Source organism: Lissotriton vulgaris, chromosome 6 (genome assembly GCF_964263255.1).
Source record: "Lissotriton vulgaris chromosome 6, aLisVul1.2, whole genome shotgun sequence".
Lineage (NCBI taxonomy): Eukaryota > Metazoa > Chordata > Amphibia > Caudata > Salamandridae > Lissotriton > Lissotriton vulgaris.
In genome coordinates this window covers 98,762,513-98,775,491 of record NC_141694.1, presented here as the reverse complement: position 1 = coordinate 98,775,491, position 12,979 = coordinate 98,762,513, and the positions used below count along the sequence as shown (strand labels likewise).

Genomic DNA, 12,979 nt, shown 5'->3' with positions numbered 1-12,979 from the left:
CCGGCCCCCACTAGTTTGTGTCCGGGGCGCAGCGCTAGTTATGGCGCCGGCTCTCGAGCCCCCTTTGGGAGCAACCTCTGCAAAAGTGTATAATGCGCAGCCTGCTGCTAGCTGTACTTTCTGCAGTCTGACCGCAGCAGATTTACCACTGCACGTCTGTTAAGGGGGATTCCAGGTCCGGTTCCCACGCGCCCCTGATACATGCGGTCTTTCCAACAGGCTGCCCGATATATGCGAGACACAGCGTGTGAGGGGCCAGACATCTTTAATGTAGTGTGCAGCACCTCCAATGGGGGGGCTCTTGCGGGAAACACAGTGTTTTGGCCCGCATTTCATGTTTGCACCTTATGTAACTCTCCCCCCGACCAATAGCTCCTTTTGATCGTTGAACCGCCCCTCATGATACAGACCACCCCATGTGTGCAGTCCCCTCCTGCGCAGCAACCATCTTTCTCTTTGAAATAATTTCCTCTTCATATAGCTTCTCCTCAAAGTTTTCTAACTACTTCACAGATTTAAACTCTTCGCTGTAAGGTTTGTGTTTCTTCTCACCAAAATGCCAATCGCGATTAGACGAAATATGCTGTATGAAACTTCCCTTCATCTGCCTCAATGTTTGAGCCATGCACACTGTACCGCAGGGGCTCGTTCGAACATACATTCCATTAGATATAAAGCGCGTTGCATCATCTTTTAAGAGTGTCTTTTTCCCTGTGATGAAGTTTTCTAAAACGGAGCCTTTTATTAGGATGCAACAGTGAAGGCTTTGTAAGCCTGGACAGGCTCCAGTCACTCTGAGCACAACGACAGCTGTGTATTCGTTCGATTTACATTCACAATGTTTAATATCTGCATCCCAAGCCATTCTTATAGCTTTGGGGGCCTAGAATAGTATGAAGTGTCTCACTTGCAAGAGTGTGATGGTTAGTAGTTGTGTTATTACTATCATTGGCAGCTGGCAATGGCAGTGTGTGGTGCAGGCTGCAGTGGCCTCCCACCGAGAGCCCTGGCACCTATTCATTTGACAAATTAAGCACTGCTCTAAAGCAGGGGCAGCCTTTCTCCTGCTTTCATACGTAGAGCCCACATTTCATCTCTTGATTGTATGATGACATCAAGAAGGAATAAAATGAGTCATTTGATAAGAGTCTGGATCACATCCTTTTTGCAATCGAGTGCAATAAACGCAGGTGTAATATGTTTGAAAGAGTAATATTTATAATTTTGAGATTAATACAGTGATAAATAACGAATAGGGATGCGGTGAATGAAGAGCTCGATCCTGCATTGATTTTGAAATACACATAAGAATTAGCAATAAGACGTGTATCGTGGAAATTATTAGCAGTTGTGTAAAAAGTAATAAAGTCACTTTAATGTGGGCACTTCTTTCTGCAGACATGCCAGCGGATGAATACTCCCACCTTAGATGCCTGAAATTAAACAATGCTCGTGTGTCAACGGGCTTTGCTGACGAGTGAGGACACAACAAGAACAAGCACTGGCAAAGCCAATAGGCTGCACCAAGGGCGTACTTAACCACCCGCGATAGCAGCTTAAGCGGGGGTGCTATAGAAGCACATTCAGTTGTTTTACAACCCTTATTAACTTTTATTTCAGGCTTGTAGGTCAACGCAGGTTAGAAGAAGAAACTGTGACAGATGGAAAGAAAAAATATAAAAATGGCTAAGAAAAAAATAAGATGGGGTAAATAAAGTGAGACAGCAGAATGCAAAGAAAGTAAAATGCAAATAATGAAAGAGGAATGAAAAGGAAACTTGCAGGAAAGACTACAAAAGGACACAGAAACTAAGGAAATACATGTAAAGGAAGAAAAAGGCAGAAAAGAAGGAATGAATGGTGGAAAGAAAAAAGGAAATAAATGAGAAAAATGAAAGTTCAGAAAGAAGGAAAGCAGATACATATGGAAATAGAGAAAAAAAGCATTTGCAATGCAATAGGTCTCGCATTTGTTGAAGTTAGAGCTGTTGGAGTTGAAAATAATGTTTTTCGCTTTTCTTTTTTTATTTGCAGTGGAGTTATTATATTTGCCTAGCACTATGGTATAAAAAAGCAAAAGTAAAAACATTGTCATTTTCAACACCAACAGCTCTAACTTTAACAAATGCGAGATCTATTACACTGGAAATGCAAATCGGACTTGCATTTGTTGGAGTTGGAGTATTTGGCATTATAAATGCCAATGTTTTTTACCTAGCCATGTTACAGGGTGCAGTACCATATGTGGCCAACAGAGGTCCAATGGGACATCTTTTGGCAACATATAGTACTGCACCCTGCAAAATTGGAATTACTGGAATTATAAATGCCAATTTTTTTACCTAGCCATGTTGCAGGGTGCAGTACAATATGTGAGAAAAAAAGGTCCCATGGGACCTCTTTTGTTCACGTATGGTACTGCACCCTACAGAAGATATGGTAAATCCACACAATGCATTGCAAGCAAGACAGTACCACAAGTACATTAAAATAGCTATGTCCATATATACAATTAGTAGCTTTGAAATGTGACAAAATAATTATTATATTATTTTCGGATTAGGTTGTACTCTGTGTGGAGCTGATGAAGGGAAATTTATAGAAGGTCTCATATAACTGTGAGCTGTGCTAGTGAGTAAAGGAACCACTGCCAACCTAGTTTAGGACCAAGTGAGTGTCCTATCTTAAGGCCTTTAAGAAAAAAGATCTCTGAGGCTGTAATTAAAACCTAGGGAGTAACAACACATGTAACCGGGGGTGTCCTCATGGGAGGTTACAAGAAGAGACAAATGCGGTACTAAGGAGAGACTATTAGGCCTATTAACCAATGAAAAGCCACAATTTACAAAGGACAGGGACAGGTGTCAATTAAAAAGATGGGAGGAAAGTGGGTGGACGTTTGTGCCCATATTCTGAATACAAAAACAAACTACAATAAACTCTTCTTCAATCCCCTCTTAAGGTAAGACTTTAAAATATGATAAACACAAAGGTTTTTGAAAGGAAAACCAATTGCACCAATTGAAATGTGATTAAAGTTTATAGGAGAAAATCACATTGTTGATAAAGAACAGGACATATACACACAAAGATACACTTTATCCAACTTTACTTTTTGCATAGGTGAGACACAAGGGAAGTGAAACAGGGGTGTTTGACACATACATCACAACACAGTTGAAATATAACTAATATTGCAAATAGCAAATAATACATTTAGGCACAGAGTGTAATTCATGGTGATACCACCCTCAACAAGACCTAGAATTTATCCTTTAGTGTGTGAAGGTCACGTTGGGCTGCAACACTTGATTTATAAATACAGGTAGACTTTTGACCTCTTTAGATTGTGTGCGAATAAAGAAACATCATCATGGACTAAAAACAATATATGTGTATTGGTTCCAAATGAATACCAAAAGAATGAACCTTGCCAACAGGGCAAGGCGAACTGCATATATATTATACCGAAGGAGTCCTCCTTGTGTAGGAGTTTATACTTTCAACAATAGGATCTCACTGGTAATTATCCAGCACGAAAGGCACAGTGTGCTCACAAAGAATCTCTGGCGTCGTGCGCTCGGGGTCATCTGTGTATTCACATTCGTCAGTAGAAAAAAACTTTCTAGAACCATTGGGGGCCAGCAGCCTCCATAAAAACAATTAGGCAATGTCCAGGTGCAACCTTGCTCCCTTGAGCCCTCTGGCGTCAAGCGCTCAGAACATATTGGAGATGCATCCTCCCGGGAGGACGCTTCTCCAATATGCTCTAATTGTTGCCTAATTGCCTAATTGTTTTTATGAAGCCAGCTGGCCCCTAACGATTCTAAAAGGTTTTTACTACTGACCCCAAGCGCACAACGCTGGAGATTCTTTGTGAGCATGCTGTGCCTTTCGTCCTCGAGTAGAGTGGAGCGGCGTAAACTAAAGTGGCAAAGAGCTGAGTACCATGACGTACAGTAGAGCGGAGTGCCATAGAACTGAGTACTGTATAGTGTAGTAGAGTGGAGTTGCGTACAGTGGAATACCGCAGAGTGTAGTGGCTTAGAGTGTTGTAGAGTGGATGGCACAGAGTGGAGTGGAGTGGCATAGAGTGTAGTAGTGTAAAGTGGAGTGGCGTAGAGTGGAATAGCGCAAAGTTGAGTGGTATAAAGTGGAATACCGTAGAGTGGAGTGGCATAAAGTAGAGTGGCATACAGAGAATACCATAGAGTGGAGAAGCATAGAGTGTAGTGGTGTACAGTTAAACAGCGTATAGTGTAGTGGCATAGATTGGAGTGGCGTACAGTGGAGTAGCATGTCATAGAGTAGAGTGAAGTGGCGTGGGGTGGAGTGTCATAAATTATAATGTAGAGTAGAGTGGAGTGGCGTAGAGCTTAGTAGCAGGTTGTAGAAAGGAGTAGAGTGCCATAAAGTTGAATAGCAAAGAGCAGGGTGGTTTAAGAGTGGAGTGGCACTGAATACGTAAAGTGGAATTCTGTAAAGTAGAGTGGAGTGGCATACAGTAATATACCATAGAGTGATCTGGCGTAGACTGGAGTGGCATAGTAGTTGTAAAATGGTTAAGTTGTGTTAAAGTTATAAGTGACAAAACACTTAGGGGCAGATTTATGAATATGTAAGAGGAAGAGGGCAGGAATGCTTCACATCTATCAAGATAAAGTGCACTCCTGCCCACGCACGAGCTATGGAATGCCTTCCTTAGGCAGAGTGACGCAAGGCAGTAGCTTGCAGTGCCTTGCATTACTCCAGATTCACCAAGCAAAGCAGGGCCACACTTGGTAAATCGGACTCAAGTATTGCATTGGCCTTGCAACACCATGCATGACGCAAGGGCAACGCAATACAATGTTAATTCTGATCCTGTGTTATATATCGTGCCATGGTATACCACTGTAACTTTGCAGTATACCGCGGTACATGCTGATGACAAGGCAGTATATGGTTGGCTAATGGCTGCCTTTACAAAAGTAAAAGGCAGCCATGCTGTTTTACCACACGTTGGCTGTGTTCTGGGTTAAGACCTGAGATATAGGGAAGTAGAGTTCTTTATTGTTGTTCCCCACCTATTATATTTTTCTATATATTTGTAAAAAGGTTTACGGTGTACCGCGTTAGTACCTAATAAATACAGCAGTAGTTACAGAAGCCCCCCCCCCCCCCAAATCAAAAAAATTTAAAATACACGGACATTCAGTATTTTAGTGATATATGGTGCAGTACAGTGTATTTTCAATTATTTCATAAATGTATTTTTTTTTTTGAGTAGCGCTGTAATTTGTAGGTGTTATGTCAGTACTCTTTTTTGTAACAAACTAAATATGTAAAAAATTGAAAATACACTGTAATACAGTATAGTCCTATGTAGCCACCTCCTTTAATGACTTGTTTTGTTCATTATCCAAGACGAGGTCTTCCAGTATTACAATTGAAAGCTTTCAAGGGCAAGAAAGCTTGTTCTGCTGCAGATAGTGCTGAAGTAGTGATTTGTATGTGTGTGTGTGGTTGTGTGCGTGTGTATGTGAAATACTGCTGTAACTCTTACGTATATGTAAGGGAAACCTGTACTGCTGCTGCAGATACTCCTATATCTAATACATATGTGTGAAGAAGCATGCAATGATGTTGCCTTCGTTGTAACTGTTATTGGGCTATGAGGGTAGGTTGCCCTGGAGTTGCTGCCTGTAGGGTGCCTGATCTCCTGATCTGTGCAGTAGGGAAGCTCGCCCTGCAGATGTGTCAGTAAATCTTGGTAAAGTCTTTTCACTTTACGAAAGCCAAAACAATTGTTGTTTCCAATGATGGTTACATTTTGGCAAATACTCAAAAATTAGTAGACTACGGCTTAAAAGAGTAGATTATGTTGTATGGCTTTTGGGTTCAAGAAAGGGGAGGTGAATCTCACGTATACAGACAGGTTTTGCTGCTAGTTGGGCGGGTGAATGGAGAAAACTATGAGAAAAAGTCAGCAACCAAATGAGAGGGGAAACTAAACAACATATGAACAGTTCACTGCCACTCAATTACTGGTTTGCACTGAGAACTGATACCCAGTGTACCTTGTAGTCGGATTAGTGATTGCTAAATGTTACGTCCATAAATGTATAAGAAGAAAGACTGATCAAGGTGCCAGCGTGTCCTTGAAATAGACTTGATTGTATGTCTGTCCTCACCAAACATACCCGTACCTGAGAAAGGATCACAGAACAACCAAGATATCAATTTCCCTCCCCTTATTCCTCATCCTCGCTGTCCTCCAACCCCATTTCTGTTGTCCCATGCGCAGCTTACCCTGTTTATGGGGTGCCTCCGAGAAGCCGTACCCAGGAATCGATGGACAGATGACTTCAAACACCAGGTCATCGTTCAGACCATGAGCGGCCGGCTCGGTCAGCAGCGGAATGATCCTGTAGAATTCGTAGAAGGAGCCTGGCCAACCATGGATCATCATCAGCGGCTTGGCCTTTCGTCCGACGGGTACGTGCATGGGCTTCACATGGATGTAATGCACCTCGATCCCTGGAAAAGAAAGACCATTGGTGGCGGATGTATCAGATGCATGGGTATGCCGTTCACAGAGGTCTTTGACAGCCATCGCAATTGCTTTCTCGACTTCCCCCACAGAATACAAGGCTATTCCCAAGTAATGTCACCAAAACTGCCTTGCTGCACTGCATTGTGTTCCGTCAGAGGAGAGTGAAAAACAGTGATATGTCTTAGTAGGTATTTTCTCTCTCACAGTGCTGGTGCACCGTAGGCTGCCATGCACCAACACATACATCCTTCACAATAGGGCAAGGGTGTGTGAGCTCGGTCAAGCACAGGTGTTGTACTGAAAGGGGAGCCTCCCAGTATAGAAACGTTCATGCTTTTCCCACTTTGTAGTGTGCTGCACAATGCTGCACACATGCAATGTTTGAAAAATAGTGAGAAATTTAAAATAATTGCCTATGCTACGTCTGCCTAAAGAAGGCGTAAGGTTTTGGGTTAAATACTTGCCTACAAATGTTTGTAGATAGGGTGTTGCAACAAAACCCATGTACCACTCATGGAACGTCCACTTGATGTAAAATAAAGTAGAGTAGTGCATAGTGCTGCTTTGATCAACTTCCCAACACAAATACTGATTTGCAAGGAAAAGTAAATAGCAACACAACACTTTGCACCCTGTTTGTGTTACACAAGCAATACTACCCAGTGCAAAGTTTAACCCCTTCGCTGCGGCGGCAATTCCGCCGCAGCGCTAGGGGGTGGGGCGAGCGGCGGCCGCGGAATTGCCGCTGCAGCGAAGGGGTTAAACGTCACGAGCCGCGGTTGAGCTGTGCTCGTGATGGAGCGGTTCCGTCATGGCCCCGCCCGCTCAATAGAACGCGCCGCGCAGGCACGGCGGCAGGGCCATGATGGAACCGCTCCGTCATGAGCACAGCTCAGCCGATGCTCATGACGGAGCGGCTCCGTCATGACCATGGGAGGGGTTAAGACAATGTGGGTCTTAACTTCAATTTTCAGAGTTAGCAGCAATCCTTGCATTTAACCATTGAAACTTAGGTTTCAGATCCAAATCACTTTCAGTTGAGACAGAAAGGTCTCTGCATGGTAAGAGATGTGTACCACTTCCCTGAGTGCCAAACTGTGCTGTCTAGATCCTTGATAGTGATTTGATTTTTTGTCATAAACAAACACAGATCATATGTGTGCGCCATGACATAGGCCTGTCTCATGATTACAGTCTTGTTGGAACGGGAGGTGAACCAAAGCGCTACCCTCATAGTGGTGGAAGGCTACCGTCTTCACCAAGAGTTAAAAAGGAAAACAAGGGAACCCTACTCACAATAGAACCAGGGTGATTTGAGTATTTTAAGAAAACAGTGGTTCCTGTGGAAAAGATACGTACTATGTATTGAGAAGAAAAACAACGAAAAATTGCATGTATATGCAGGGATTCAGTGGGATGTCAGATAGAAAGAGACTCACATACACTGATTTGGTTGTATAAAGACTGTATTGAAAAACAAAATATTTCTAAAAAATTCTATAGCAAATATTTACAGTTGTGTATTGTGTCCCAAGTAAAATTATGAACCAAGGCATATGAATACATTTGTGAAACAATATGTGCAAGGTTTCAAATAAACTTTGTTACATACAAAAAACAACCAATTTCTTTTTTTTTTTAAATACATAACATCTACACAATGATAGAATGGCAGTTATACTGGTTCGCTTTTCTCAATTGTCAACGGCGTTTCGACCCTAGTCCGTAACCTTGGAGGACGACTGATGCGGTTCCTCTATTCAGACCTTAAATTGTAAAGAAAGAATTCTACACAGACTGCGGTGACTGCTACACAGCGCCCGCAGGAACAATGGCCGCGACTTCAATTGAAGTAAAACCTTGAAGCAGAAAGGACATCCATTGTGCATCATACCGGAATTGTAAAGGCCACATACTTACTAGGGAACCCGGCTGGGTCTCTTAGTGAGTATCTTTAACTTTATTTTCACCTGCGCACGGTTCTCACACACTTCACCAACATTCAGCAATTTCAATACGAGATGTCCCCCACATCATAGGTCCTGAAGAGACCCTATTTCCATGCTAGGGTTGAAACGCCGTCGACAATTGAGAAAAGCGAACCAATATAACTGGCATTCTATCATTGTGTAGATGTTATGTATTTAAAAAAAAAAAGAAAAAATTAAATTGGTCGTTTTTTGTATATAACAAAGTTTATTTGGAACCTTGCACATATTGTTCCACAAATATATTCATATGCCTTGGTTCATAATTTCACTTGGGACACAATACACGACTGTAAATATTTGTTGTAGAATTTTACAGAAATATTTTGTTTTTTAATACAATCTTTATACAACCAAATCAGTGTATTTGAGTCTCTTTCTATCTGACATCCCACTGAATCCCTGCATATACATGCGATTTTTCGCTGTTTTTCTTATCAATAAATAGTGAGTATCTTTTCCACGGGAACCACTGTTTTCTTAAAATATTCACAAAGAGTTAAGCAGAACAAACCCAGTGGTGGCAGCATACCGTGTAGTAATCAGGAGTAGTAAACAGGTTCTTTGTACCCTGTGTCACTGGAGTGAGGTCTAGAGGCTCTTCCACTTTTTTAAATGTTCGGCTGCTGTGTGCTGGACTCGCACTTGGCCTACATCAGGTAGACGTGAAGTGCTACACAGCATAGCAGTAGTGACTCTGTGTTGGATGTACGTGTGCCTGGGAAGGGTACAGTACTGGGATAGATCAGTACAGTGTAATACATGTAAGAGTGAATGTGCTAAATGTATGTGTGCCTGCGGGGAATACATGACATGAAAGATGTAGTGCTGTGCGTGCACAATAAAAGCATGTGCTGGGTTATGTGTGCTTGAGGGAAGTACAATACAATAAGTGTGAAGTGTTGTGCAGCACTTACATGGGGAGTGTGTGCTGGCAGTGTGTGTGCTTGTAAATAGCATACTCTGGCACAATAAAGAATAGCTGCAGAGTGCGCGCAAGCTGAGTATGTGCTGAATGTGTGTGTGTCTGTAATGGCACATTGCATGGAGATAACAGACTGGCAATACATGTAGTATGAATACATATGGAGTGCAAATGTGCCTGCAATGGTACATTACATGACGGATCCTGGGTTTCATTTTAGGAAGCCCAGGCCTGCCTGGTGAAGTCATGAGTAGAGGAATCCTCCCAGACAAATTTGAGTATATTTGCATTTCTGTGTGCTGGGTGGGACACACACTGGAGGAATGGACTCTCCCTGTACACTTCAAAAGGTTGCTCTTAGATGCAGTGATAGATCACAGAGAAGGGGCCTAGGCACATCTCAGGAAGGAGATGGGGCTCGTAAGGGAATCATACAGATTAGGGCTGGGAGCCCGCGAATAACCTGTTGATGCACATTGCACTGTGGGTGACATCCAGGTATGAATTCTAGTCACTCCCATGAATTGTGTTGTGGGTCAATCAACTTCGGAGTCATGCCTGCTGTGACAGAAAGCCTTAAATGAGGAAAGAAGAAAAGGAAAGGAGTAAACTTCAAAGAAGCAGAACACCCAAGATAACACTTCAAAGACTCAGACCCTAATTCACATTTGGTGTCTAGTAATGGACTATAGGAATGGAAAGTTGGGACTCTAAAATTTGTCATCTGCTGAGCAGCCCGACAGGCTGTGTGAGAAGGTGAAGCTCTCCAAACCTTCTGCCTGACACCAGGACTGGGGGCAAAAGTTGTCTGGTCTCCCTTTTGGGTGAGGGGACATCACCCAGGAAAACCAAGACCACCTTCCCTGGAGCAAGGCGCTTCAGCGCCCACCTGCTTGCCAAGACCAGTATGCCCTGTGAGGAAGAGGAGAGTGTTGGAGGTAGTGAGATCTAGTGGGGCGCCATACCAGAGGACTTCCTGCATAAGGTGAGAGGAAAATGGCTTTGCACCGATCAGGTCATTGTCCTTTGCAGGAACGGTCCTCTGACCCCCATGTGGCAGGGGAGGATCGCCATGATCTCAGCATGAAATGCTAAGTCTGCACCATGTTGCTGCGGTGACTGTGTGCCAGAAGGGGCCAATGTTGAAGTAATTGGGCCAGAAGCATTGAGATTTGTGTCTGCTTTTTTATCAACGACCCCATGGCTGCCATGATGAGGGCAATCGCACCAGAAAAGTCTGTGCGAGACTGTGAGTCCTGCGTCAACCCTGTATGCCAAGAGGGATGCCAGTACTGCTGTGACCATAAGTTTGGCACATTGTCCGGACTGAAGGATTGCGCTGTGAACGGGAGGTCAAGCCTGCACACTGAGACCTGCACCTGACTGATTCCCAGAGATTCACCAGGACGCCGCCAGGGGCATCAAACACTCACTGGGGCTCCAGTCGGGAGCTGAAGGATCGAATTCACCCCTCACCTACTTAGGAGGGAAGAGTGACTTACTTTGTGTTTGCCAAGCACAACCAGCTCTGATCCCTGTACGAACCAGCAGCGCTGCTCTAAGGAGAGAACCTGCACTAGCCGGTGCCTTCGCATGAACTGCGAGCAGCCTGAATTTGCCGAACAGGATCAGGACTCGCAGTGAGAGCACTCGCTGCACCGCGGAACTTTTCCATACCGCAGGAGCGGGTAAGGCTGGAACTGTGCCTTTGTCGCCCCAGCAACACGCTGCTAATGGTGCTGCAGCACCAGAGACACATTTGACTAATTTCTAAGGAGTCAAAGGGGAACTCTTGAGTACGGCAAACTAGTAAGCATTCTCTGGTTGCGCCAAGGAACTACGCACCTAAATGGTATTACAAGGAGGGAAATTTAAAAGGACATTAAAAAAACCGTAAATAAATGGATTTTATCTAAGCAGGATCAACGGTTTAGCAAATGTATAAATACTTAAAATGATAACAAGATCAAAAAAGAATCGGGTCTTTATGTGATGCTTCAGGTCTACCCTGCCAAATATTCGGGAGTATCGCCAATACTGAAATACTTACGATGTCCTTAGCTCTCAACCAGTTGCAGTCTGTGTGTATAGTGTTGGTTTATTGCCCTCCTTCTCTCTCAGGTCATTTTCTAGGAGGGTTTCTGGGTGTCTTACATGAATTTGTTTGGCCCAAAAGGCGGTAATTGTACTAGGAGATTACATTTTTCTCCTAGATGAGGTTTGTGATCCTCATAGCAATGACCCTCTATCATACTTTGCTGCTTGTGGGTAATCAAAGCACTTAAAGGCTGTCACTCATACTGGAGACCACACACTGAGATACTGAGAGCTTTGTCTGATTCTATGAACTCCATCCAGGTTCTTCCCCAGGTCTGGACGAATCACCATTTGACCCAGTACCAGTTTGCAGTGCCCTTAATAGGTCCCTTCAGATTGTACAGGGTCCATTCCTTTTGTTTAGGGAGGCCTTGGCACAAAATTGACTCTAAGGCTCCTAGTAATGTTCTCGCTACCTCTCCAATTATGAACTGTCCAGTTTCTAATTATGCTATTTTTGTGGGCTGGGCAGAGAAAGTAGAGATCAGGATGCCCTGGCTGGACAGTTCAAGATTAGCAAACATAAAAACTACTAAAGAACTTCAAGCTGCCAAACTAGAAGTGAGAAAGGTTGAAAGACAATGTTGGAGACTATATGACCCAATACCTAAAGTAGCTTATAAGCAGGCACTCCTTTTGTATTCCGCCTCTATTACAAAATATGGTGGCTAGTCATTATTCTGAGTGTATTTGTACGACTGGAAGTACTCAGAGAGCTTTTTAAAGTATTATTTGAATTAAAAGACAGATCTTCCTCTATTGATGAGAACTGTGGGTCACAAGGTTTCTGCGATAAGATCGCCAATTATTTTGAAAGCAAACTCATTTCTGTTCAGGATGGAATAAATATGGTGCAAGCTAGATAAGAAGGTTGTCTACCTTCTTTGAGTGGGAATAATGCTACCAGTCGAAGTATCCCTTCATGTAGACTGATACAGCTTCAGAGACCGAGGCCAGATAAAGTATCTCTGGTCATTAAACCTTGTAAGTCTGTCTTTCGTTTTGATGTTGTGGCCTTGAAAATGCCACAATAAGATTTTCCCACTCTCACCTCCTCAATCTCCAACATAATTAATTCCTCAGTGAGAACTTGAATTGTTCCAAAGAACCTAAATGGGAATTGTAAAACCTTTATTTAAAAAGGCTAATCTTGATCCAGGACATCTGGCAAATTATCGTCAGCACACTGTTTTCTCAGTAGTTGCCAAGATTTCAAAAAAAAAATTGTTAAACAACTTGGTAACTATTTGGAATCAAACCACCTTCTAGATGATGAACAATTTGGCTTTAGGTCCTGTCGCTATACAACGTCAACTCTTCTCGTAATGGAGAATGATTTTTTAAGACAAGACTGGAATGGTACAAGAAATTTAATTCTGGTCTACCTGCCAACATCCTTTGACATGGTGGATGATAAAGGAAAAATGCTACTTA

At 43.0% G+C, this 12,979-nt stretch overlaps 1 protein-coding gene across 2 annotated transcripts in view; it reads right to left on the bottom strand.

Annotated features, from left to right (window-relative positions):
- The window catches only part of LOC147706859 (epoxide hydrolase 1-like), a 265,167-nt gene that overhangs the window by 103,182 nt on the left and 149,006 nt on the right, over window positions 1-12,979 (bottom strand). For both annotated transcript variants that reach the window (XM_086926033.1, XM_086926032.1), the window contains exon 4: window positions 6,292-6,519. In XM_086926033.1, coding sequence (XP_086782159.1) covers window positions 6,292-6,519 — 228 coding nt within the window. The remainder of the gene's footprint in view (window positions 1-6,291; window positions 6,520-12,979) is intronic.